This window comes from Passer domesticus, chromosome 1 (assembly GCF_036417665.1).
Source record: "Passer domesticus isolate bPasDom1 chromosome 1, bPasDom1.hap1, whole genome shotgun sequence".
NCBI classification, from domain to species: Eukaryota; Metazoa; Chordata; class Aves; order Passeriformes; family Passeridae; genus Passer; species Passer domesticus.
The window spans coordinates 21,664,251-21,691,746 of NC_087474.1; the positions used below are offsets into that span (position 1 = coordinate 21,664,251).

The window sequence follows — 27,496 nt, forward strand, 5'->3', positions numbered from 1 at the left end:
TATTGAATTATTACTTGTAAACAGCCCTTTGTCTTTGGCAGTCTTTGTCTGTCACCTGTTTCTCCCTGCTATCCCAAGAGCTCGTTCCATGTGACTTCAAGAAACAAGAAAAAAATTTTTTCAGAGCATAAAGGTTTATAGAATTGAACACAGGGTATAACCTGTTCTTCACATGTCCCTGCTCATTGCAGAGGACTGGTACTAGATGACCTTTAAAGGCTCCTTCTAACCCAAACCATTCAAGGACTCTGCCAGCTGAAGCACACTGAAGTCATAATAATATTGTCCTACATTTAATCACAGGTAAAAAAAATATCTTTGTCTCCATATGGCTTGTATCCCACACCTTAGTTTTATTTTTCTAATATCCCTGAAGACCAAGAAGCAGGGACTCTAGTGCTGCTGGCAAAAATCTTAAGGTAACACAGACAAAATTAAATGTAAACAACTTTTTAGTGCACAGGTTGAAACTTACTTTAAGGTAAGGGCACCTTATTCAGGTTTGATCTCTTCTGTTTTACACACTGGCCTAAGCCACCAGAGATACTAGCAGTTATCCTAATTCCCTCTGAATTTTTCCTGGAGCTACTCATCTGTTACCATGTAGGACTTTAGAGAGATTAATTTCTGCAGTAAGGTGAATCAGGTGTCTAAAAACAGATAGGATGGCAAGTTGAACACTGTGAAAAGCATTCCTTTTATTTATTGTTAAGGCTGAAGTGTATTTACAAAAGCCTCTCAAACAGCCCAGATCTGCTGTCCCTATGTCCACAAAGCAATTGCAGTACTTTCTATAGCAACAATGGCTTTATTGCACAAGAGTAATAAAAATAGTCCAAATAGAAGAGAAGGAGTGTTTGAGTAGGGAGATCACAAGCAGCTGGAGCCACTACTGACTGAACAATGCCATGCTTGGAAGGAGTGTTTGTTTGCTTCCTGCTTGAAGCAGAATCTTTGAACACTAACAAAACCTACATCAGTACTTCAGCTATTGATTGCCAAATATCAAACTTCCCATTCCCGAACAAGTCACAGAGAAGCTAATGAAGTTCAGTAGTAGGATTGTTTAACTAAAGCAAGGTTGGCTGTCACAGCATGGCAAGTCACTTCATTGGCCATTAGGGACACGATTTGGTGTCTAACCACAGCTATCTAAGGCCACTGAGATGTCCAATATGTCTTGAGTGTCCTTACCCTGCCAAGTCAGAGGGTTTGGGGTCTTTCTTTTGTTCCTGTGTGGTATCCTGCAGACCCATCTGGGTGTTCTGTATATCCCTGGCACTTGAAAGAGTGCTAAATGCTTCCCAAAGGCCCTGAGAAGCGGGTCACCATGCAACAACCAACAACTCGTTAGTCTTTTAAAATGGGAAGGTCATGGCAAATTTTCTATTTGCCTCCATCTCTTTATTAATTTCTCTGGCCAGCCCTGGCTTGGGAATGTCTTGGTTGTCTCTGTTGGCTCTGGCAGCCTGCTGGGGATCCTCACCAAGGAACGAAACCAGGAGGCAGGGCACAGGATCCTCGCCACCTCCTTGCCCTCACAGGCAAGAGGGTGTCACATCAAAGGAAGAACGGAGAGGAAAAGACCCTATGTATGTCAGAGCTCACCCTCAGCGACTGCGGAAAAGCTGCATCCACAGCCCAGCCTCTCATCCCCCACCCCTAGAGTAAGGAAGGCGCGGCCCGGCCCATGCCCGCCCGCTCCCGGCCGGGCCGCACCCCCGCCCGACCCGCTCCGCCCCCGGGGCTGGCGGCGGCTGCGCGGGGCCGGGTCCCGGAGCGGGCGGAGCGGGCTCTGTGCGGGGCCGGGTCCCGGAGCGAGCGGGTTCTGTGCGGGGCCGGGTCCTGGCCATGGAGGCGGCGCGGCGGTGGCCGCTGTGGCTGCCGGGCCTGGCGCTGCTGTGGGGCCGCGCCGTGGCGGGGCTGGAGATCCGCACCACGGTTCCGCCGGCGCCGGCGCAGGGTAAGAGGGGCGGGCAGCGCGGCGTCGCTCCCTTTGCTTCCCGTCCGTCCCGCGGTGCGGCCCTGCGGCCTTCCCGGGGCCCGGCCTGCGCCGGGCAGAGGGGCGCGGCGGCGGACACGGGCTCGGGCTCGGCCCGAGGCCCGCAAGGGCCCAGCGGCGTCCGGAGGCCGTCAGGAGATGGGGAGAGCGCGGGGCTCGCCGTGGTGCCGTCCCGGGAACAGCCCGCTCCCGGCCGAAGGACGCGCTGATGGCGCTGGGGTTTGCCCGCCTGCCGGGCCGTGGGGGTGTCCGGACCTTGGCACGGAGACAGCAGTCACAGACTCGCAGGATTGGAAGGGACCACAGTGGTCTCCTGGTCCAACCTCCCTTGCTCAAGCAGGGTTATCCTAGAGTACACAGTCGCCAGGGTTTGTTCAGCCCTGGATTATGGTGACGAACGTGGCTCAGGAGAAGCTGACGGAGGTGCTCGTCCCCTCCTTTCCTGATGGAATCATTTATCTCTTCGCTGCTTTTGGCAGGCAGCTGGTGAAGCTCCGCCTCTGATTTAGTTGCCACCAACAGATGTGACCACAAACGTGTGTGTCAGGTTGGCTGGCGTCAAATGTGGGTATCTCAAGTGCACCTTGGTAGGTGTGTCTGCGTCCCAGCTGGAAGTGTTTAATTTCCTTTACTGAAGGGTTTATACTTGAAAAGGTATATAAAAAAAATTTCCTATAAAACCTATAAAAGCTTTTTGAGGCAACTAACTTGAAGCAAATCAGCCTTGCTAATTCACGTTGAGCAAGCATGGTTTTTGAGTGTTTAAAATCTCACATTGGAAAAATAGTGAAGTAATTTTTTTAATATGTGGTGGTATGGTGGTACTCCATGTTGAAAACTCCTGTTGGAAAATTTTTGAGTATAAAATGAGAACAGTTTCTGAACCTGCTTCTCATGTTGTTTTTTTTTTTTTTAAATTAATTGGTATATGGGCTTTACACTTAGGCTGTTAATTGGTACCTGTAGCAATTTAGTTGTTACCGGATAAACTGGTAAGGGGGTTTTCTGTATGCGTATATAAATTAAAGATAAATATACTGGTGCATACAATGCATTTAATGTTAAGAATTAGTATCAGAAATATGTAATAGTTAATTATGAAAAGAAAACATTGAAATAGATAGTTGTTTCACAAGCAAGTAACTACCTCAAATTGACAACTTGTTGTGACTAATGCTCCATTTGGAAATCTTTTCCCCTTGTATTTGTGATATAGTGAAATAAGAACAGCCTTGTTTCATTAACTGGTATAAAAAATATGGGAACAACAATTACTGGAATAAAAATCCAGGTTCAGACTAGGAAAGGAGATTCCCCCTCATCTTTCAAATAGTTCAAGACTATGGCATATACATGGTCCTGTGGGCAACCAGTTATGTCTGAGTTATGGATAAAAAAAGACTGCTTTTAAGATGATCAACGTGGGGTACTTCTAAAAAAACTAAATGTGAACACCAGTATGTATTTTTTTTAAATTCAGAGAAAATGCATTGCTTGTCAAGCTTCTGTTAAAGTTCTTATTGAACTCTTGCATATTAACTTTGTGTCCTATGTTTGGGAGTGTTTTTTATTGTTATTTAAAGTCATATTAATTGGAGAGCTTTATCTTTTAAAAACTTTTTCTCCCAGAAAAAAGTTAATGTCTATGGAAAGGGATAAGTCCTAAGCAAGGGTCAGCTCTTGCAAAGCTTCCAAAGCTGCACAATTTGGAATGTTCCCTAAATTGAAGTGTGTAAGTTCTAGAATTTCAGCAGTGATACCCGGAGACTCTTGGGTTACACATTCTGTATTGTCCTTGGAGAAAGCAAACTGAGGATAAAGGTATGCTTGAATTGTTCCCCTATGTCTGAGGTTAAACTTATGTGTTTCTTATCTCTGTTTGCTGCAGTTCTCCTGGAATGGAATTACTGAGATTTCATTACTTCAGTCAAAATTATTGCTTGTATCTAGGATTAGGAAAAAAAAAAGGTTAAATATTATGATAAATGCTTGACTTTATGGAAGAAATATAAATGTATAATCTCTGTGGATTTCGGTTTTGTTTGTTTTTTAGCATGTTCAACATTTTCCCAGAAGTCCTGTGAAGAATGTCTAAAAAATGTTTCGGTAAGGTTTTTAACATCTTTTTTGATTGATAGGAATTTCCACCTAATGTGAAATCAAACTGCTTTCTTAGGCTGTTTGTTTCTTATTTAAGTGATAGAATCAACTGATGTGTTGCTTCCCATCTGTCACACGTGGTGCCACTGTGCTTTCACTTTGCCAGGGTTGCTCCATGGTTTGGTCACTCGGGGTATTTCTGTGCTTTGTCTGGAGAGGACAGACTGAATCCAGGCTTCCAGTGTCAGTGTGTGCTCAGGGCTTTTATAGCTCAGCTGAGCAGGTTGATCTTGGTGCTGCCTCAGACTCATCCTCATTTTGTGGGTAGCACTTTGTTAAATGTCCATCTAATAAACTCAGTCTTAGGCAGTTAAAATGCCTTGCTTTTCTTGTGTTGTGCTAGGAAAACTGGGAAATTAATGCAAATAAACTGGAAGTGCCTTTTTCTAAAGGTGCCCCAAGTAGTGCCTGTAACTGAGGCAGAGTGTGCTGGTCCCTCCACTGACTCTGTGTGCTGAAGACTGCCAGGCTAAGCCGCTGTTGGTAGCAAAGTGTATTTCCAATGAGATTGCAATAAGGCAGACATTTAAATGTTAGAATTTTTTCCTCTGTTCTTTGCTGAAAACTTCTTTAGCTCTACAATAAGGATATTGATAAGCATGCAGAAGGCATTAGTCAATGCAGAGCAGAAGTGAGAGATTATTTCAAATTCAAACTTCAGATGTCACTGAAAAGAAACATTTCAGGAGTCTTAAAATTGCATATAAGTTTCCATTACTGGAAAACCTTTTCACTAGGGAAGATTAAGAAATATCTGAACTTAGGTGCTTGTCTTATGCATATTTTGTCTTGAAGGGAAAAATATTAATTGAATTGTATTGATGATTGCATATTGTCAGATTCTTTTGTCATTGAGAATGAGTCAGTTGAAATATTTTCTTGTACTTCAGCCCCAGCTCCAGGCAGTAGCTGTGTCAGGTATTGCCTTTTGGGCGAAACATGTTTTCAGTAGTTAGATGCAGAGTCTCCATCAGAGGGATACAGCTGGCCTTTCTGGGCCCCCAGTTGTCACCACCAGTGTACAGTCATTCAGATTAGAAGAGACCTCATGAGCCACCTACTCCAGCTTCCTACTCAAAACAGGGTCAACATTATGTTCAGAGTTTAACAGTGACTTTTATTATGCCCCTTATTAGTTGTTATTTTTTAATTGTTTATTCTTATTAGATATTTGAACCAAAAAAAATCATATTCTCATCTAGCATTGTAATTAAAAGGGCACAGTTTTTGCAATGTGAATTCTCTTTTCTTAGTTTTTTTTTGTTGATGTGTCCTTATTTGTATGTTTAAATTGTACAGTCTACCAACTACAAAATAGTAATATAGATATTACTATATATCTTGTAGCCACACTTTTCAAGAAAGCAGTATCTGCTACAAATAGTTTCCTTTGTATTTAACGTTTTGTAATCCATTAAGAGCAAGATAACAGGCTTTATGTAATTGAGGAAGTATGACAGAGATGTTCTTGATAGTACCGTTAGATAAAGCATAGTTCCTGGTTGAACTCTTTTTATAATGAATCCTAAAAAAAATGTCCTGTCAAAGATTCCTGTTGCTGTTATTCAAAACTATTTCACTGTTTGAGTTGTGTGGTAAATGACTTCTGAATATGTATTTATTTTAACAGATGAGAACCAAAACCTAAGCTTGATGCTTAGAGATGACTTTAGAAGCAGAAATGTTGTGCTGGAATTTCATCTGTAATACACATAAAAACTTGACATTTTAAAAATATCCAGATATGTGAGCATGTGCAATTAAGGTACACAGGCTGCTTTGCAACTCAGACTGGATGAGGCTGTATCTTTCATTACCTTGCAGCAAAAGCTCCTGTAGACTTATAAGGATTCTTTACTGTTTTCTTTCTGTTGATAATCAAATGCAAGGCTGAAGTAAGATTATAGGTGTGATTTTATTCCTTAAAGATATGAGGCATTTTAAAATTCTGAACAGTCGGCAGTCTGATTTTGTATTTTTTAATTCCAGTAATTTTAAACCCAAAGCCATTTTACCCTCAAGTATGCAGAGTACGTCAATCTGTTCCCAGATATTTTCAGGCTAGTTACTTGTAAGTACAAAATGTTCTTATTCACCGTTCAGTTTAGGTTTTATTGAGAAATTGTATGAGGACTTCTGTAGGCTTTAGAAGACAAAGCACTTCCATTTCTCCAGTATTACATTCACATCTGTATTTAGAGTGAAATCTGTATTTGGAGTGGTGCACTAAATCGTTAACTGTTTTTGAAGATTTATAATTTGGGTTTTTTATTGTTTCTTTTGCACAGTGCCTTTGGTGTTACACCAACAACACGTGTATTGATTACCCTGTAAGAAGTATTTTTCCACCATCTTCATTGTGTTCTCTCTCAAATGCTCGATGGGGAGTTTGCTGGAGTAGGTACTAATTTTACTTTTGCTGTAGAGAATTATTTTGAGTATGATTAAAGTAAGCTTGCTAGAGCTGTTTCCTGATAATTTATTTGGAGGCACAGGGTGAGGAGGCAGTGGTTATGATTTGGAGCCATAGCCTCATTCAGTGTAGGTATGGTGATGCAATGACTTTCAAACATTTTTATTTTCTTTAAAATCTCTGCAAGTGTTGGATGATTTGTCTAGATCCAGAGTTCTCTTATATTCCAATGGCAGCAGTGACCCAATAGCACAGGTATAGTCACACACAAATTCTTGAATGCTATTTTTGCTTAAACAACTGAAATAACAGTGTAATTGATGGGTACCAAAGGCAATGTAGATAAGGTTTAAAAGGAACATGCATGTTGCCACTGTAATCCTGCATGGTGTAATTGTTCTTCAGTTTCCATTTGCTGTGCAAGTTTTACTACAAAATACATGACTGAGAATGTGCTGTCATCAGGGTGAAATATTTTGAGCTGTTTTTGTAATAATGTGTGTACAGATCTAGATTCAGACTAGACTGGAACAGAGAACACCTAAGGCATTGGAAAGCTTATTGTGTGAAACAAAGGTACAGCTTCAGTCCAGCAGAGCAAAGACTTGCTGCTTTCTGTGTGTTTGTGCATGGACACCAGGGAGCTAAAGGACAAAAACAAGTGGGGGTGAACTATCTGTGACTGTTGACTGAAGAAAGTTACCATTCTTAGGGCAGAGAGATTTTGCAGTAGTCTAAATTAGGGTAGCAGAAGACTGCTGTTAAAGTGGAACATGCAAGTTTATGAACACTACCACTTAATGCCTACTCCAGAATGACAAGATGAAAAAGTACAGGTGAACTTCATCAATTCTATTTTCTTAGAGAGGGGCTTTGTGCTTTGTTTTCTGGGAACAGGATTTGTGCTTAAACTTTTGTTGGAGTTTTTTAGGGTATGATAAGAGTATCATTTCAGTGATAAAGCTCACTTCTAAGAAAACTGGGCTTGCAGTGTTGTAGTTAATGCTTTTATTATGAAATGTTTAGCTGACCTTTTCTGAAAGGGTGGAGGGGTGACTCCTGCCAGTATCTGAGCACTCACACAGCCGCTTGCTTCTTCCCTCTCTCCCATGGCCCTAGTGGGATGGAGGAAGAAAAAGGAACAAGAGCAGAAAACTTCCTTGATTGAGATAAAGACAGTTTAAAAAGGGAAGGAAAAGGAGGTAGAGGAAAAAATGCAGGGTTTTTTTTGGCACCCCTCACAAGCCAGTCACTAGACAATAAGTTCCCACTGGAATTGGCTTTACCCTTGGAAGCCAGTTCTGCCCTCCACTTAGCTGTCTTTTACCTCAGATTTTTTTGCTGACCTTGACATTATCTGGTGGCTGGTTTGGGTCAAGTGTTCTGTCTGCATTCCCTCCTGACCTCTCTCACTCTCTTGCCTATGTCCAGCCCTACTCACTGGGGGGAGCAGAGGGAAGTGGGCAGGGGGAAGGTGGGAAAATCTTTTGGTGCTCTTCAAGCCTGCTCAGCAACAGTTGAAACATTGGTGTGTTACCTGCATGTTTGAGCCAGAAATCCAAAACACAGCATCAAAGGAGCTGCTATGAAGTAAGTTAACACTGTCGAACACACCAGGTAGAGAAATATGTCCTTTTCTACTGGTACTGAGGGTGGTCTTGACAGTTTACTGCTGCTATGGAAATCTTGTGTGGATTTCTATCTTGTGTGTCATTTGTGTTTCTAGGCTGACTGTAGCTTAAACACAGAATGAAAACTTCATAATGGAGCACATTCTCAGTAAAAAAAAGTAGAAGAAAAACCCCAAACAAAAACAATAAAAACACCGACAAATATGCATTTCATTAATAGGTTTTTTACAAATTACAAGCAGCAACATGTAATGGGGTTATATGGTCTTATTGAGATTGTCCCCTACAAATCCAGCAGGAAAATTAATTAACTTGTGAAGGTGCTGTGTTTTTTTTTCTTTAAGCAAATAAAATTAAGAGATGAATGTTGTTCACCATTGCTGAAAATGAAGGTGAATAGTGCAGCTTTCAAAGTCAAAAACAAATGACTGGCTTCCAGTTACAATTTTATATGAATTACATATGTTGACAGATTATTAACCAGAGTGAAGTGAAGAACAGTGTAATACAAAGTAGCTTAATTGTGTTGGGTGTTTTCATGAATAGTAAGCAGATGAAATATGTACTGTTGCCAGGAGTGTAGACTGAAAACTGACAGTCTTTTCCTTCACTTCAATCGTTAAGTAGTATACTTTTGAAAAAATTAAATTTTGTTTAAAACAAATTTTTGAAAAATTCTTGCTTTATGGGATGAAGTATATTTGTTATACAAGTTGGTAACTTGTAGGGAAGTAACATAATGAGAAATGTGGTTTTACTTAATGTGTGTTCAGTATAGATTATGGATAATAGCAAAGTTTTAATGTGGTGTACTGCATTTTATCTGGGGTAGTTAAACAGAATCATGTTTTGCATATATGGATGAAAAAACATGTGGGAAGGAAGGGAAGAGTTATCTGAAAGATAAATGTTATGGATGGAGTCTAACATATATTCATGTTTTTCAGTAAACTTTGAGGCTTTAATTATTGCTATGGCTGTGGTAGCTGGACTCATTCTGGTGTCCATAACAGTCTGTTGCTGTTACTGCTGTTACTGCAGGAGGCGTTCCAGGAGGTAAACATGTGTATTTGTTTTCTTTACTAACACTGGGTCCTCATCTACCTTATCTACCTACAGTTTTTATTCTCCTGTATGCTAAGCATATTTTCATTTGTAAGTAGTTTTGGTCACTGCTTTATTTGCTTGAGAAAGACAACAAAATAGGAGATATTTAGTAACAAGTAGTATGACACTGGAAATTATGCTGGAATGACACTGAAGTGATTTTTCTACTGGTAAGAGCACTGATGTGTCTGACTTCAGGCAAGCTGTTGCTTTACACTTCTGCATTTTACACCTTCTTATTAACATCGGAGATGAAATCTTTCAGTGACCAAGACTTGCTTCTTGGGGTAGTGGTGTAAATAATTTCTTTCAAGGCAAGCTCATGGTACAGCAAAAAGGGACCAGGTGGGTAGAAAGTAACTGAGCAGCAATGTCCTGTATGGCACTTGATATCCATCTTTTAGAGTTGCTCTGGGATCTGTCAGCAGTCAGTATATAAGGGGTTAGCTGTCTTTGCCAGTTCAAAAAGATATTTACATGTGAGATAATACTTCTGTGCTCTAAGATACTAAGAATAATTTGCTTATTTTCAAGGAAAGTGGTACTGCAAAAATTAAATGTTCTTGAGATCTTGGAGAACTTGTAAATTTTTTTTTAACTGGCTTTCTGCGTAGCTAATATTCTTAAAAGGAGGGAAGTAGTTGATAAGGAGTTAAAATAGGTACGTCAGTACTGCGGTGTGAAGTGGGACAGCACAACATGCTTCCCTTTATCACGCAAGTTTTAAAGCTTTCTGGACAGTGTAGTTTCAGCCACCTCTGTTGTTTTTTTCTTTTGGTACTTCTTGTATGAATAAAATGGTTTCTTGGTCAGAAATGGTTCTTACACTTTTTAAAATACCTTTGGCTCATTGTTCCTGTTTGAGATTTGGTTTTGGCTTTTTTAAAAGATCTCATGTAACTGTACATTGTTTAGTGCTGATCCTAAAGCCAGAGAAATACGGCACATCTGTGGCTTTAAAGAAATGTGAAGATAATTGTAAATAACATCTCAGTCATTTCTTTCTTCCCTGAGGAAGAAGCATGTACCTGTTCTGTTGGTAGGTTGGTATACCAAATCTGCCCTAATGCAAAAATGAATACTCTTTAGCCCTGTGCTGATAAGCCCTGAAGGTGTAAAGAATAGGTTTAGATCTTACATAAGATCTGCCAGCATCCTCTGCAGAACAACTGAGTAGGCCCCTGTAGCTGACATGTCAGCAAAGAGAGCTTGAATCCTGTGAAAAGAGATATTTGTGCTGGACTTCAGTTTTAGTAGCTAAGTTGTCAATCAGTACTGTAACATCTAATTCTAAAAATAGAGGGTTAGTTGAGAGTCATCTTATGCCAAGACTCCAAAGGTGTCAAGCTCAATCTTGTGATCCTTAGAGGATTTGAAGGTCTTGTCAATCTGGGGTCCAGCTTATTTCACGAGGAGTCAGAGTGTGTTATTACACTGAAGCCTGGTACATTATTGGCTTTAAGCCCACTGGTTCTCAGCAGGAATTATTTTGCTCTCTTCTTCCTTAATTTTGGGGACTTATTTTCCACAAAATAACTGTGTTTTATTGTGAATAGGAGGAAGGAAAGGTTGTGGAAATGTAGTACTAGATCTGTTTAACTGATTTTTTTTTAGATGTATCATCTGAGCTCTCAGGTGTAACCTTGTTTTGCAGAAGTATCAGTGTTTCTTTAGGGAATTCTCTAAGCTGTGGTGTTTAAGTGTTTGAGAAGCCTGAACTTGGTTTTCCTTGAACGCAGAGAATACTTAAGTGCATTAACCCCCACATTAATAATGTAGTTAGCTCATCCATGTCCCTCCTACCACAGGAATTCTAGGAATATTGGTGCACAGTTTTTATTTTTATCCTGTGTTTTTGGACTTCTTAGAGTCAGGTTCCTTGTACTTGTGGCAGTTCTATGAACAGCTATTATTTGTGAAACTCTTACTAAATAGACTCTCATGAACTTTCATTATCAACCATGTTTTTATTTGTATAATCTCAAACTTTCTGAATTTGGAAGAACAATTCGTTCCAAGTATCCAGAAATCAGAAGATACTTAATACTGTTTAATTACAGGGAAGAAATTTATTTTCTGAATCATACATCAACATTTTATTTATTTGATGCTTTCATATTTTGTAACACTAATTGTGAAAATTATTGCATAGTTGTAAGTCATGGGGTCTTCAGTAAAGCAGTTTTACAGAAGGGTGCCCTAGAATGGGAGCTTCTAATTATGCTGGAAATGCTGATGTAGAGAATTGATTAGTTTTCAAAAAGAGTCTAACACTGTTTTCAAATAAAAGTGACCCATTGTGTATGTTTCTTGCTCCCCCAAGATTTTTTCTAATTCTTTAGATGGAAAAAGCTGGAACTAAGAAATTTGTTTCTGAAACATTGCATGAATTCTTAAGTACTGGCTTATATTGAAATAACTAAAATGTTGAGAGAGATACATGGATTGTTTGGGCACATGAAAGAATTGAGTTCATATTTCCAAAGCTGAATCTGTCTGAATCTTGTGTATTAAAGCATTTGACATGCTGTAATTAACCACTGGATGTCACTCTTGCTTAACTTGGATCTTGGTGGCTGCAGATGAGTGGTAATGCTGCTCAGGTGTATTAATATTGTAAATATTCATTTCAGACATCTTCAGAACTGTATTCACTTTTGGAAGATGATTAGCACCTGGGCAAGCATGGCAGTTGTTCATTTACTAATCCTGAAGAATCATCATAAATTCTGTCAGGGAAGAACTAATAGAAAAATTGTTTAACATTTGCTTTAGAGTCCTACAAGGGTTACACAGTCTGTCTAACGGTTAAGTGAAACTGAGCTTTCTCCAAGGCAGGACACAAAGCTAAAGTGCAGCAGAGAATTCAGTAGAGCATCTCTGCACAAGCACAGCTCAGATGTACTGTGTAGGTTCAGCATTTCCCAGAATCACACAGCTGATGCTCAGGTAAATCCTTGCTCATTCCAGAACAGACTCATTTCCTGGGGGCAGCTTGAGATTGGATAGTAATGGTTGTTGGAAAGATAAATTGTTCTGGCATCAAAGGCTTATGAACCATCAGTCATCTTCCAAAGGACAACAATGGACTTAGCTGTGCACATGCAGAAAGTGACTGTTAAATGGGGTGTGACACTTGGGGAAAAGGGCAGTTAGGAATCCTGCTTCTGGAACAGTGTGCATCTTCTTCCTGAGAAGCTGTAAATAGTTCTCTGGAGGCTGAAGGGCATATTACTGCAATGAGTACAGCATTTGGATATTATAAAATGTGAAAGGATAATTACACAAACTTGTAAATTAAACTTACTCAGCTGTGAAATTTTACATGGCTATGAAGTAGTAAATAGTGATAGCTTAGCAATAAAGTTGCTTTTTCCTCCTCTTATGCTTTCCTTCCTTTATTTTTGTAGCAGACTAGAGGAAGAAGAGGAGCAGCTAGCTAGGAAGAGAGAGGAACGAAGGCTACAGTCTCTTCAGAGGTAAGTCTTGACAGCTTGATATATAGCTATACACTTCGTGATGATGTAGGAGTATTCTGCCTTTCTAAGAAATACATGGAGTACTAAACAAAGAGGCATTGTGATGTTAGGCATGATAGTGTCAGGTTTTTACAAAACAGAGCTTTATTATGAGATTGATGAACCTGATTGGCAGCTGTAAATGAATGTATTGCTGTAAATGAACAGAGAGCAAACAAGTTGATGCTCAGTGTGGCAGGTACCACGAGTGCTCTGTGCATCATTGTGAGGTAATGACAAACGTTATCCAAGAAGAGAACAGATGCAAATTTGTTTTCATAAACATCTGAATTTGTGAGCTGAAAGTGTCAGACTTGAATGTGCATGAAAGGGTAAGAAACAGGTATCCAGTTCAGGAAGTATGCTCACACATGGTTTCTCTGATAAGTTATGTTGAATATTTGCAGTGGATCAGAAAAAAGGGGAATTCTCTACTTGTTAATCCAGTTATAACTAGTCACAGCACAGTAGGCCCTAGTATGAACATGATGTTCCCCTATAATGCTTTTATTTCTTTCTAGAGGAGGGATCCAATGAGGAATATCAACAGTTTTTTGTATGCCAAAACCATGTGCCTTGTGGTTAAATGTACATTCTTAATTATGCTACTTTGTTCAGTTAAGACAGCACTTACCTGTGTTTGTTACAAAGCAAAGACTTCTGATTATGTGCATAAAGGAATGATTGTGTTCAGTAACCTTTCCACTGTGATTTGTGTATCAGCTTTAAATTCTTGGTCCAGTTCATCTGTAGGAAGTCTGATGCGACTGGAGTGTAAGGTGTGCTGAGCACACACACCAAGCAAGTGGTGTTGCACCAGGCAATTAGCAACCTAGAGCTAATGTCAGCTCCATTCTTGAATTTAGCCTAGGAACAAGGGTCACTGGGAACAGGCTGCTCTGCCAGAATGATTCCTGCAGCCTTATTTAGAGCAGCATTCCTCTTTCCCAGCTTGTCTCAGGAGTGTGTCTGTGAAACAGAAAGTGCTTTAATTGCAGGAGAGAGCTTAGCAGCAGCCCTGAGGTGTTTCCATGTTCTGAACACGCATACCAATTGTGTGTGTGCTGGGGTCATGGGAAAACACAAGGAGTAAGCCACTGCCAAGCACCTAGAGCACTTCACCCTACCCACTGCTTCCTTCCTCTAAGACCTTTGGAGAATGAATTGCTACTAGCAGGCTGTAGAACAAATTAATATTCTCAACAGACCATTTTTGACAAGCAACCTGCAGAGGAAAGCACTGCCTTGTGCTGTGTACTCCTTCCTTTCTGTTGTGAAGAAAGTTTCATAGTTTATGAAAATTTTATTTTATGAAAATTTATTTTATGAAAAAATTTTTCATGAAAATATAATTTTCACAGTTTATGAAACTAGCTGAATAGATGTTCAGGTAAATATGGGAGGAAAATAGGCACAGCATTGACCTTGCGTCTATCTGGTTTAGGTTTTTTCTTGTCTACATGTTGTTTGTTTTTTCTGTGGGATACAGCTACTTCAAATACAGATGATACCAGCTCATACATGGTTCATATCAGTTGGCAATGGAAGGTGAACAGGACTAGCCTGAGCTTCATTTCATGATTCTATTAGTGAATGGTAAAAACAAAGCAAGGAGGCCCAAGTTCCATAGTGTTCTGTGGAAGGTTTAAGATGATTGCAGCACCTAGTATTTTCTGTCTTTCAGAAAATGTAAAAGTCTGCTTTTTAAGTTTAATACTTGTTTGTGTTAACATTCAGTTAACTATGGATACTTTAGTGTATCTTTGGAAGGTGCCTGCTAAAATGAAAAGTAAGGGTTATTGTGTTGGCTGTCTGCTTATCTACACAAGGCTGAAAGTAGCTGTCAGTTTAGTGAGAAGGTTGAAAATCACTGGTGATGGTTTGAGTTTACACTTAGAGTGAGGGGCATGAAGGGAATGATGTCTGAAGTTCAATTTTTGACTTAAATCCAGTATCTTATTGCATAGCTTTAGTCCTTTGTTTGACTTCATCATCTGTAACGTGAAAAATAATTCTTAAGCATGGCATTGAATAGTGAGTCTTTTTCTATACACTCAATTATTTACAGCTTGAAATACATGGTATACGTATTGGTTAGATTTATATAATTTACAAATCATTATTTTAGAAGTTTATAAACAAATGCTAAGCAATAAGATCTAGTGCCAGGTATAAATTGATAGTGAGAACAAGGAGAGAGGCCAGGGAAAGAAAGGATGGCAGTATATTTGTGAAGAACCGAGTATGGAAAATTATTATGTGAATTGTTAGTATTGAGAAAAATACTTCCTCAGCTTATGGCAGTGGGGACAACTTGCATGACAAGCCAAGGCTTCAGCATGTATAAGATGGAGTAGTAGCAGTAGTGCTAAGAAACAGGACCAACTCAGAAGGCTGAAGTGACTTGAGCTGATCATCATGTGAGATGTGGGTGGTACAGTAACTCTGGGTGGCTGATTCAAGGACTGCCTGTTCAGAGCTGTGTCTGGTTCCTCTGGGTTGATGTGTGCCTAAGCCTTATTTACTGAGCAAGGATTTAGTCGTGGGTGAAGTGATGCTGTCGTGGCTGCCTGTCAGAGTTTGAATGTTTCACTGATATTAATGGTTTTACCCTTCAAACTTAATTAGATGTTTTTTGGTTTGTTTTGAATAGCCTAGGGAAGTATCCTAAAGCCTTTCTGAGGTTTAAAGCCTACACAGCTTGATTTTGCACCATCCCCTTCTTAAGCAGGTCCTTTCTGAATTCAGAACTGATTCACACTGGCTGCTGAAGTACTGAGGTTTCAGTAGCTGAAACCTGAAGCAATGAGTCTTCAAAGAGGATATCCAGAACAAGGAAGAAATGTCATTACCACCAGTAATAAACGTGGTTTGAGCTCACATGAAAACGATACAGTAGAAGGATTTAGCTTTATGTTGAAGAAGGCTGCTTTAAGCAGAATTTCTCTGTTCTCTTCCTGAGATACCTTGCCCCATATAATATTGTCTTCTCATGTTCCACAGAAAGCAGAAATTGTGTTGTCAGGTTACCTTCAATGGGTAAATTTGTCTCCTCTTTTTTCTGTTCTCTTCAATGTCTCAATCCTGAATTTGTTCTTCTACATGAATTTCTTTACCCTGACTCTCCAGCTTCTGTTACGGCATTTTGGCCAGGTTGCTTTGTTTACTGTGCTGCCTGGGCTTAATAATGCAGAGGGATGTAAGGGATGTGGGTACTCTGGGAAAGAGTAGTGGAAGGTTTTGAGTCTGTCTGTCTTGTTTGGTTTTTCTCATCGTGCTTTATCTGCATGCTTTTCCAGAAGTGCAATTGCTGGAAAAGGCCACTTCAACCCTCAGCTCTGTAGGAAGCAGGATAATTGCTTCTGAGGACACACAGGATCTGATTAGCAGTAGGAATTGTTTGGAGGTGGAATATGCATAGGGCAGATGGGATCTTTGGTGAATTAAGCTGTCAGTGCTTAACAGCTTTCTGCTGAATACGTGCAAATTGGAATTCAGCAGAAGTCACAACTTGTCTAACTGGTTGAATTTTGACAGGGGGTAGCAAAGGGTGTATTTTTTTTTAAGTTTTTGTTAGAGGAACTTTTTTTTGCCAAATTCTATGTCTTTTCCTTAAGGTATGTAGATCCTGGCTCATACTCATGAAGCAGTTGTATAGGAGCTTTTATGCTTGTTTTTTAAAATAAGCAAAATAGATCCTTCCTTTGTAATATGGGAAAACTATCTGAGGAAAGATGGATTTTTTTCCATTTAAACATCTTTCATTTCCCTCCCTTCACCTTTGCAAAGGGAAGGAAATCAACTCATCAGACATTTGGTTTATGTGAATAATTTAAGTTTGGCAATCCTAGGTACAGCCTTAAAATTGTCTTAGTGGTCAGACAACATAAAAACCAATTTATATGTAGCACAATATTTTAATTTATTCTCTGCATGGATGCCATGCTGGATTTTAGAAAGCAGTAGTTTTCACTTACACTTGGTGTACATCTTAAGCAAAATAGTAATACACCTTTTTATCCTTTTAGAATTATTATATTGAATTGGTATTCCAAAGTCTGTTCTGTGCAAAGCTAAATTTTACAATTATGGTCTCTGCTGGAAAGCATTAAGGAGTGTTCCAGTGTAATGTAGTGCCTTTTTTCTTATGTATGGATGAGCACCTCACTGTGAATGTGTGCATATATGTGGATGCTTTACTTTTATATAGAAAAGAAAAGTATTTCTTTTTATTGTTGTACATCTTATGTTCGCACTATCCATTAGTAAGAATTTATGGTAAGTCTTATAGACACAGTGTATGTAAATACTTACAGATGAATTGTAAATACAAAGATAATATATATGTAACTGCGAAGTGTGATTTTTTTTTTTTAAATTATAATGTGATTACTAATGCTAATGTAAAAAATGTTGATGTCCTTTTTGGATGTAATTATAGTTTGCTTACAGCTCAAAAGTCTGAATATTCTTCTGATGCCTTTATTTCTTGTAGGAAACATGAAAGAAAGCTGAAGCATGATGAAATACGTAAGAAGTATGGTATGTGTCATCTTGTTTTGATACTATGCCTAAGTTGATTCCTTTTCCCTAATGATTGTTAAAAGTTGCAGCAGAAATAAGCTGCTTTATGAGTGGCAGAAGTAACCAAGCCCAGTTTTCTGCTGATGCCTGTCTTCTGACACCTGATTTTAGCACGTTTACACTCCTGTTCTCCTCCTGCACTAACTGTCCAGCTGGGCAAGAAGTCAGTGTGCTTGGGATGGGCACTTAAATATATTGATTAAAATAAGTGGTTTATTCTGTCCATTCCTAAGTAAGAAGACTGAGATTGGGGGCTTTTTTGTTTGTTACTGAATGTGATAAATCAGCCTACTTGAACTTTGCTGCTGGAGTCATGGCTATTGAAGGAGGAGTGACTAACTAGTAGATAGCAAGCTTTTTAAATCAAGCTTGAAAAAGAAGGGTGGAGGATACAGCCTAATGTAGGGATATTTTTTTTTCTTTTTAAGTGGAGCTCTTGTCCAGCTGTAGAAGAATATCACAAGACTGTAGGACCTGCTGTGTTGTGTAGGAGGCTCTTATTATGTAGGCTTGTCAGTGCTTGCACCTTTCATTTGATTTTTTCATAGGGTTAATAGTACTGTGTATTCAGAGACAGATCTGCTAAAACTCTGCTGCATTTTTTATTATGCAAATTGCACTAATGTCAGAGAAGGTGTTTCTAGGGGTCTGAACAATCACTCAAAGCTGTTAATTTTCATCCTCTTGTTAAACTGATTGGCAGAGTCTAGGAATGCCTTCATGAATCTGCACTTTGCCTGATGCAGAAGTGATACAGACAAACTCTGCAGGGAATTCTCTGCCTGGAGAACGTTTGTAAAAGAATGATCCTTTGCTGGAATGGAGGAAAACTACACTGTGAAGCTTGAGCTACTGAAGAAAGAATGTTGTAGAAACTGGAAGTAATTTTTGTTAAACATCAGTCAGGGAAGTTGTTCTGTGGTATTTTACAGGATAATTAAACCTGTATCTCAACCACAGTTCGGTTTCAAGAGTTGTTTGAGTGGTTGACGACATTAGTCCAGATGTGAAAAAAGCAAACAGAATCCAAGCACAATGTAAAACAGCATAGACTTTTTTGTGATTTCTCCTTAGAAGAGACCTCACAGTCAATCTCAAAGTTTGAATCACTGGGAAGGATCTGGTGAAGAACTTAGGGCAATGGTTGTGTCCCCACAATAACTTGCAGCACTCAGTGCAGATGGACCTTTGCATCTCCTGGATGCAGCCTAGATGCAGTGCTGGGTGCAGAATCGCTGTTCCCATATCAGAGCCCTGCACTGGGGTTCAGTGATGTGAAAGCTGCATTCAGTTATGTTCTGCTTGTGAAACCAGTTCACTTGTCTCAGCATGGCCCTACTTTTTACTGAAGACAGTTGTCTGTTCAGTGCTTAACTTTCAGAGCTTTGTGGAGAGCTTTGCTGGATCTTGTTGGAGTACTTAAGTTCCCTGAAATTTAAAACTGTATAATGCAATGCCTCTGGAATACAGACATGAAACTCAATAAATCAAGTATTGCTTGTAGCTATACTGTCCACACTCACAGGAGAGCTAGTGTCATTTTGACTCCACTATCAATGAATAAATGAGAAGCGAGTTCATACATTCATTGTGGAATGGAAGATGTTCCTTCTTGTAAGAAGTCAGACCTCCTCACTTCCTGCACTTAATGTTTTGCAATGCAGCTTACCTGCACAAGATTGCAATTGACTATAAAACTTAAATTTTAATAGCAAACTTCCATGTAAAGTTTATTGACGGATTTGCTCTATTGCATAAACAAAGATTATATTGTCATTTATATCAATTTGAACCCTGGAATCTCATGGTTAATTTTTGTTTTGAAGAAAAATTTGACTCTCACATAACATAATTAGCACATCCTTAAAGGTTGTATGTAACTGAGAAAAAATAAAATACACAATATGTATACGTTTTGAAATTCAAAAATATAATTGCTGTTGAATGTAAGGGTTGCATTTTGATAATACACAGACAAATGGTGGTCAAAATAATTCGGTGAGACTTGGATCTTCTGTCCACATTTTTTACTGTCTAGAAAATACAGATGTTAGCATATTAAGCATAATCTAATAAAAATTGCTGCAAATAATTATGGAGGCATTAGATTATTTTGCACTCTTACACACTGCAGAGAGGATTCTCAGTTAAGTAGGCATGGATGAGTGGCAGAATGACAATGACTTTGTTAACCTGACTGTAGATAAAGATGATGATGCCCGAAATTTCAGTATTTGGTTGGCTTTAAGGGAATGCCTTTTCCCATTTCATTCCCAGCTTTCCATACCCCATTTAAATGGTAATTACACATTTATAATGCACTGCAGGTGTCACTCTAGCCACAATCCTTTGGGAGCATTGGAAGCAATAGAGAGCTTTAGCAACCAGGAGTACACACTTTCAATTGTTTCTTTGTTGCACAATTTGATAGTATTTTTCATTTGCTCACATATATGAATGCAATATGATTACACAAATTATATGTTGACTCTTAGGAAAAATTTAAAGTAGAATTCAGAGTACTTTGCAGCTTGTGTAGTACACAAAGGAACTACAATTTAATTCTGCTGCATTTGCTTCTATTGTGTGTTCAGTATAGCATTAGTGAGAAGCTGCTTTATTATTTATTTGAGGGTTTTGCCAAGTATTAGTGGAAGGATTTTTTTTTAATTTTTGCAAAATGATTATCACTTCATTGCTTTAGGTCTGCAAAGGTTTTGATTAGCTATTTTAATGATATGTAATCCTCTCTTGTTTATTTAAGACATTGGTTTTTATATTCAGTATTTTATGACAGTAAATGTTTCTTCTGTTCAAGGTAGATACTTTGCTTTCACCTTCTTTAGTGTTCTGAATGCAAGGCAGGAGAACCTTGCATTGCCAAACACTCAAAGCTATTTAGTTTGTTTGTTAAGAATACACTTGTTAATAGGGGGAATAGAAATAAAGAGGAAAAGTTCAGTAAGGGGTGAAGACATGCAGTAAACTAGGTTGTTTTTTTTGTTTTCAACTACACACAGTCTCTTGTATGTATTTTACTTGTTAATTCTGGTTTTGGGCAGCATTGATATGTGATGGGATCAGATCTCAATGGCTGGGAACATGCATAGTTAGTATACAATATAAATGAATATGCTGGAAGGAGGTATGAATTTCTTTTGACCATTGCTTTGTCATTTCATATTTACTAAGATGATTCATTATTTCCTGTAAACTAATGAAAGATACTTGACTACTGTATCTTTCAAATTATTGAGTGTTTCATAGATACTGCTAAGTAGGTCAAATACTAACCTCAAAATGAGGGTAAATAGAAGTAAGAACTTGTAAGTGACCTGTGTGCCAATATTCAAGTTCACCAGTGACATGTAATGGACTTGATTGCAAACAAGGCTCCTGAAGATGCAAACATCTGGTTTCTCTGAACCCCTGAGGGTAAATGACAACTTGGGTAGTGGCTCTCATGTCAGACAGGAAACAGCTGAGAAACAACTCCTGTCTGGTTCCAGGCAGCATGAGAGCTTCAGCTGAACCAGACATGCTGCCCCATTAGCATGAGCTGCCAGCTCCTCAGAGTGCCACTGGGAGGGCAGCTGTGGCAGCTGGCAGAAGTTTTTTGTTGTGCCCCTTTTTTTTTGTATGTCTCTCCATATTGTTTTTGTCCACTTACTGGAGCCTGATACTTCTTCAGTAAGAGTTGGTACAAGTGATGAGCTGCTGTCTCGCTCATCTTACTTAAAGTAATCTTATGATGTACTTAAAATGATGAGGGTAAAAGAAATTTAAATGCTGGATGCAGGCTTGAGAGCAATGCTGAAAGCTATGTGTATCAGGTATTGTAACCCCTGCTTATCCTCATTTGGAAGGAGGGCTTGCCATTTCTCTTGGAGTCCCTTTTTCCTGGGAGATCAATTTCTGAAGTCTGAGCCAATAGTATTCACACTATATTGACCCGTAGTTCTTAAAACCTATTTAGTTTCAGTATTCTGTGATGAAACAGGTGAGAGTACTTTACGTTAGGCATACTAATGCCTGCTGGGTGTTGATTAGATCTGTTCATTCCTAAACATAATTCAGTGAAATTAAAGCAAGTACTCCTGGGAATGGTATAAGCAGTGAGGAGTAAAAATGGCACATTCACTTGAAATATGAGGATTAGTTTTCTAAAATGGCTTTTAGCTGAGTGTTTTGGGGCAGGGGAAGAGGAAAGTATATTCAATCCTTAGAATGGTGTAGGAAAGGTTTATCAGGACTCTTACACTGTCCTCTGGTTAATTTGAAATTGGCACTACTGGATGTAGAAAATCTTTTCCATTGGGTTTTGCCGGGGTCGGCTGTTGCTTGTCTCTGCCCCAGCACGGGAAAAAGTGGTTCTGGGTAGGCCGCGCTCTCGAAGAAGGAGTCTGGACTCTTGCTTTAGGTCTTCAGTCGAGTTTATTATTTCTTATCTACAAAGATTTTCTGTCTGTCCAGCCGAGGTCTGATCAGCAAGACAGCCAAAGGCACTCTCTCCCGCCCACGAGGCGGTTGTCTCTTTTATAATGAAAATTACGTATTCGATATTTACCTTTACTTCCCAATACTTTCTGCCCTTGTTGGCAAGTGTACTCTTTCTATGAACCAATCCACACATGCCAACATCATCCTGAACATGGATGCCAAGGAGAAGAAAGAAGGAGGACAGGGCACGCCCAAATTCCTCCATCTTGGGACTCCTGATCCATGCACAGAATTCTAGACCCCCCCTGTACAACACATAAAACCCCCCTGTACAGTGCATTCTAACTTAAGTTCTAACAAGTGAATAACATCCCCTCACCATTCAGACATGAAATTCTCTCATCTCCTCACCTTCAGGTGTCATTTCTTTAAAAGGATCAAAGTCAAGCCACCAGGTACTTTTGGCAACATTCCAGGGCCTCCGAGCCCCCCAAGGGTTGTCTCGGTAGCTCTGGACATCCGGAGTGATGTACTGAGTTCCCACAGGTTTCAGCTGTTTAAGCTGTAAAGAGCAGTATCTAGTATTTTACTGTGCTACTTTCAGACCTATGAAGTGTTGACTATGTGTCCTGAATGAAATATCAAAAAAAAATAATAAGCACTTGCCAGACTCTGCAGAGAAAAGTCTACAGGCTGTGTTCATTTTGTCAGGGAATATGGTACCACCTCTTGCCACTTTGTGGAAAACTTTTTGAAGTTAGGTGCATTTATTTGTAAATGGAACTTAATGAGTGCAGGGAGTTTATGCAATGGCAATTATAATAATAGTGATAATTTCTAGTATTGGTGCTGATTTTTGATAAATGTTGTATAAATGTGTTTTGTGTTAAGGGGTGAAATACAGAGTACTGCATTTTTTTTTAATTGGACTACCCAGTTGTTTTTCAGGTAACTAAATATATTAGGAGCCATATATTCTAACTGCCAGAGTATTAACAAGTCTGGAGGAAGGGTGGGGGTGGTGGCGATCTGGGAGTCAAGTAAATGTTTCTTCTTTCTTTGGGTTGGGGTTAAAATAATGCAGAAATATTACCTGAAGGCACTGAAGGTTGAATGGCAGGCCAAGGATAGGAGAGGATTTTTTATTGTGTATTAGTTTACTTGATAGCTAGAATAGACATAGTGGACATCACAACTGCTTGTTTAAATGCATGAAAGGTAATATTAAAATCTGAGAAGTAACCACTTTCTAGAAGTTTAAATACACAAAAATTTCAAAATCTGAAAATATTGTAGATTATTTTTTGGCAGTTATATAATCTAAACATATTCTTGTTAAACAAATGCTTAATTTTTTTCTTTTCCAAAAACAATTATAGAAATGGATAGTACCTCTGATACAAGGTACCACACCAGGTAAATAGACTATATGTCATGTTACCTGGCTGAAGCTTTATAAATGTTACTGGCTTACTCCTTGGACAAGTAAGGGTCATATATATGAGGGATAATTTTGATATTAACATTTTGCAAGTTGGCTGCTTGTAATCTTGTTTATTTGAGTGATTGTAGGACTTTTCATATTTATTATTTATTCCAAATATTTACTGTTCCCTATCAGGTAGTTAGTTGCAGTAACTGATACAGTAATCAGCCCTGAGCAGTTGTGCTGCTTGACTGGCATCTTAAAATAACCCAGCAGTTCAAATGAAGCTCACCTACTGCCCAAGGTAGGCAATAGTGTAGTCTGCCTACAGCACCTAAATTAGGTTTTGACTTCCAGATAAAACTGTGAATGTTCAATATCTGTGCAGGTACATGTGGAAAGAGGTATGGTGTGAAAAGGACTAAGTTCTTACAAGATTTGGCAGTGACTAGAAGTATTTTCTTTTTCATTTTTGTGAATCTGAGCATTTGTGATTTGGAGTTGCTCTGTCCTCTGTCTCCACACCTAGGCAAATGGGCTGCAGAAGAGTCCTTGTCAGACATTAATATAAAAATCTTGGCAGAAAAGATAGGAATAGTGTCCTGTCCTTTCACAACATAAGGTCAGCCTCTGGACTCTTACAGGACTCCTTTATTTTCAGTCTTCTGCCTACCCCAGGTTTAAAGTGTGGCTTAAAGTCTTTTTGAAACAATTTCTGTGTGGAACAGCGATTGCTCAGCTAACCTATACAGAGGATGCTCTGCATATCCAGGCACTCAGCATAATTGGATGGCTTTGCAGTGCTTTCTGTGACATTATTCTAGTATAAAGTCATTAAGAATCTTTGTGAGGGAAACATACTCCAACTTGGATTAAGTGATGCTCTCGTTCTGGTCCCTGGAGGTTTTAGTGCACATAAGAAGTTATCTTCATTTTTTCTTAGAGATTATTGTCCTGTTGCAGAAAAGCTGTAAGTGGCTGAATGTGACAGATGGTTGGGTATAATTGAAGTAGAACTAAGTCAAAGTAGCAACATCTTACATTTTAAAAGGATGATGATCTTATAGTCACTTACATTTATAAACTGGCCACTCAGAGTCTGTTCTTGAGACATCTCTATACTTAGATTTTTGTCAACTTGACTCTCACAAGTGCATTTTTTGAGGTATACCTCACAGATGAGAAATGTTTTTCCATAATAATTTTTCATTGAGAAATGTTCTCTTCCTGCTAAATCATGAAATACTTATTCATTATTGTTGTCTGAGAAATAAGAGTACTTAAGAACACTTCCAATTTATTATAATACTTGACTGTCTGGGTAATAGAGCAACTATTACAAGAATTGCCTTTTGGATTTGTTACATGCAGTACCAATAGCAGTGAAGTCAGTAACTCAGAGTTTTTCTGTAAAAAGAAAATGATAACTGTAGTCCCACTTTGTTTTTCAGGTCTTCTCCAGGATTCTGATAACCCTTACAGCAGATTTGAGAATGAATAGAGATGAGCACCTTCCACAAGAGCTGTAACTCCAGAATCCAGGAAGACAGTTTGTTTTTCCTTAGCCCTTTGTGCTCTTTCACTTCTTTTTTTTTTTCTGGTTGTAAAACTAGAAGCAGCTAAAGACTTTCTGAAATAACATGTTTCTATCTCCTACGTGTATGGAACTAATTTTCCATAAATGTTTTTTGTTGTTGAAATGGTCATTGAAGTTTGTTTATCCTTCCTCTTCTTAAAATATATATTTTATTACTTGCCTTAGATGGTTAATAGTCACAATGGTGTGATTTTGAGTTCAGTCTTAAGTGCTACTTAAAGCAGTTATTCTCATGTTCCTAAACAGAGATTTTTTTTATACATATATATTACAAAGTAACACGGAAGCACAGCTCCACATAGCAGAAATAGATGATGAAAAATACATCATGCACATTCTTGTGGGTGGAGGTTTTTTTGTCTGGAAAAGCATCTTCCAAGAGTGTAATGTGTAAGAGTTGACAGAGAGGAGCATATTTGCCTTTGAATCAGTTGTGGGAATGTTAATATGTGCTTCGAATACAGTTAGCAAAATTGGAGGAAGGTTGATCTTGAAACAAACGTAGTTAGGTGTTCCTAAATTTAAGAAACATCAGTCTGTGTGAGCACTTTCTTCTGCAAACTTAATGTATATTAAAAAAAAAATAGTATAAAGTTGCCCAGATCCTGCAGTTCACCAGGGCTGATCCTGGCCAGCAGCTTAAGCACTGCCCAGCTGCTTCCTCCCTCCCTTGGGGGGATGCAGGAGAGAATGGGAAGGCAAGGGTTGAGATAAAGGCACAGTGAGTGAAGGAAAAGAGGGTGGAGGGAAAAAATTCTGCAAAGGCAATTGCCACCTCCCAGAAGCAGACCACTGCCCAGCCTCCCCTCCAGTTTTCTTGGTGAGCTGGAATAGGGTCAGTTTGGGTCAGTTTTGGCCAACTGTGTCCTCTCCCAGCTTCTTGCTCCCCCCAGGCCTAGATGCTGGAGCAAGCAGAGTGGGGGAAAAACGAAACCTTGATGCTGTGCAAGCAATGCTCAGCAAAAGCCAAAGCACTGGTGTGTTACCAGCACTATTCTTGCCACAAATCCAAAGCAAAGCAGCACCTTAAGGGCTGCTATGAAGAAATTTACCTCAGTCCCTGCCAGAGCCAGTACAATAAGAAGGCAGTATTTTTTTTTTAACCTTTTATTGTTCTTTTGATATTTCCATAATGTGATTTATTTCCTGTCTTACTTTTCATAGAGGTGTTTCCTTGAGCACTTTCAGTAGCTTACCAATATAATGTGACAAGCAAGAAGCTCTTCTGTCCCCCCAGTCTAATTGTACATTCCTGTTTATTCTGTACACTTTAAATCACCTCCCTTGCTGTTTATTATCTGTTAAACAAATGTACAGTATTGAAGATGTTTGTGTTATTTTTGTCCACATTCCTAAAATAAACTCTTGAACATCTTGAATATGATTGTGTTTACTTCTGGTGTTCCATACTATTTTAAATTAACTTGGCTTAAAAGAAGTTACTAAGTATTACTTTGGAGAAGGGAAAAAATGCATTTTTGCTGGTTGTCTGTGGCAGGAATTAGGTCATGCCTGTGGGTGAGGATGTAAATTGCCATTCCTTGCAGTGTCTAAGAACCTGCTTCTGCTTAGGTTTAGTAAATAACACTTATCACTGGTTTTGGTACAGTGTTCTTTCACTGGCTTTACCTCTTCAAACTGTTTCTCTGTATAGTTTCTCAGGAATTTATATAAAAATAGGTTTCCTACTTTCTAAATCTGTATTGTAATTAGTGTTAATGAAATACTGGTCTGTTTTTTCTTTTCTCTTTTTTCTTTACTCACATTTAGTGCTTTATTAGTAGGCACTGTGTTTAATTTCATGTTTCTTTTTAATTTTCATGTTTCTGTCAGCCATTGTCAAATCTGAAGTATTATTCAAATGCCTGTCTTAGAAGAATGATGGTCTGTGATAAGAGTGAGTTGATAGTGTGGAAATGAAACGTGCTGATGCTTTTCCCTGGAGATAACTTTTGCAAAAATGATGAAGGTCTGTCTGCTGTCTCATGACCAAGTAGTGACATTCCTGACTTAATAGAAAAGCATTTTTCTTCAGCAGCTGCTACAGTGTACAAAGGGCTGTCATGTATTCTATCAAAAAGGGGAGGAGGGACAACCTTTCTTGCAATGTCAAAGATGGTAAAGTACTTGGAGAACCAAAATAGTTGCAGCAGTTGTGGGCATGAAAAGGTAATGACTGTGGTCAAATTTACCTTGTGTTAAGCCTTAACTTTATACAAAATGTTAAGCTGGACATTTAATATGGTATATTTTTGCTTACACAGTTAAAATTACTAATTTAATGAGACTGTTGTGGACACCAGCTTTAGAGCTTAACAGAAAATGCAAAAATCCTCACAAAATCCCCGGACTTTTCAGATTATTTAACCTTTCTTTTCTGTGTTCACTGGAGCAAATAATTGGATGGAAAATACCCTTATTTCATTATATTAATTAGCTTCTCTGCTTTTTTGTATGTCACTATTTCTTTCTGTGGCTTCCCACAAGAAGGGTTATTCGCCTTAGTACTTCAGTGTAGCCATAAGTAATTGGGAAAACAGCTGTAGAAAGGTATCATTGTATCTTTGTTTCTCAGGTGTATGAACAAAGGCATTTATCATCTTGGCTGTGAGCTTCCC

At 38.9% G+C, this 27,496-nt stretch overlaps 1 protein-coding gene across 3 annotated transcripts; it reads left to right on the forward strand.

Moving 5' to 3' along the window:
• The first annotated feature begins 1,809 nt into the window (after positions 1-1,809).
• LOC135294417 (pituitary tumor-transforming gene 1 protein-interacting protein-like) lies at positions 1,810-26,257 on the forward strand. 3 transcript variants are annotated; one of them, XR_010356525.1, is made up of 8 exons: positions 1,810-1,963; positions 4,056-4,108; positions 6,451-6,559; positions 9,154-9,262; positions 12,724-12,792; positions 17,327-17,373; positions 23,477-23,585; positions 24,733-26,257. XR_010356525.1 is itself a non-coding variant. In XM_064409630.1 (7 exons), exons 1-7 carry the CDS (start codon positions 1,852-1,854, stop codon positions 24,780-24,782), a joined length of 549 nt encoding a protein of 182 aa, XP_064265700.1. In that variant the 5' UTR covers positions 1,810-1,851; the 3' UTR covers positions 24,783-26,257. The 3 variants fall into 3 exon arrangements, 2 of the variants coding, with proteins under 2 accessions (XP_064265700.1, XP_064265710.1); XM_064409630.1 differs by lacking the exon at positions 23,477-23,585; XM_064409640.1 differs by lacking the exon at positions 23,477-23,585 and having other exon boundaries at positions 12,727-12,792.
• Positions 26,258-27,496: the final 1,239 nt, after the last annotated feature.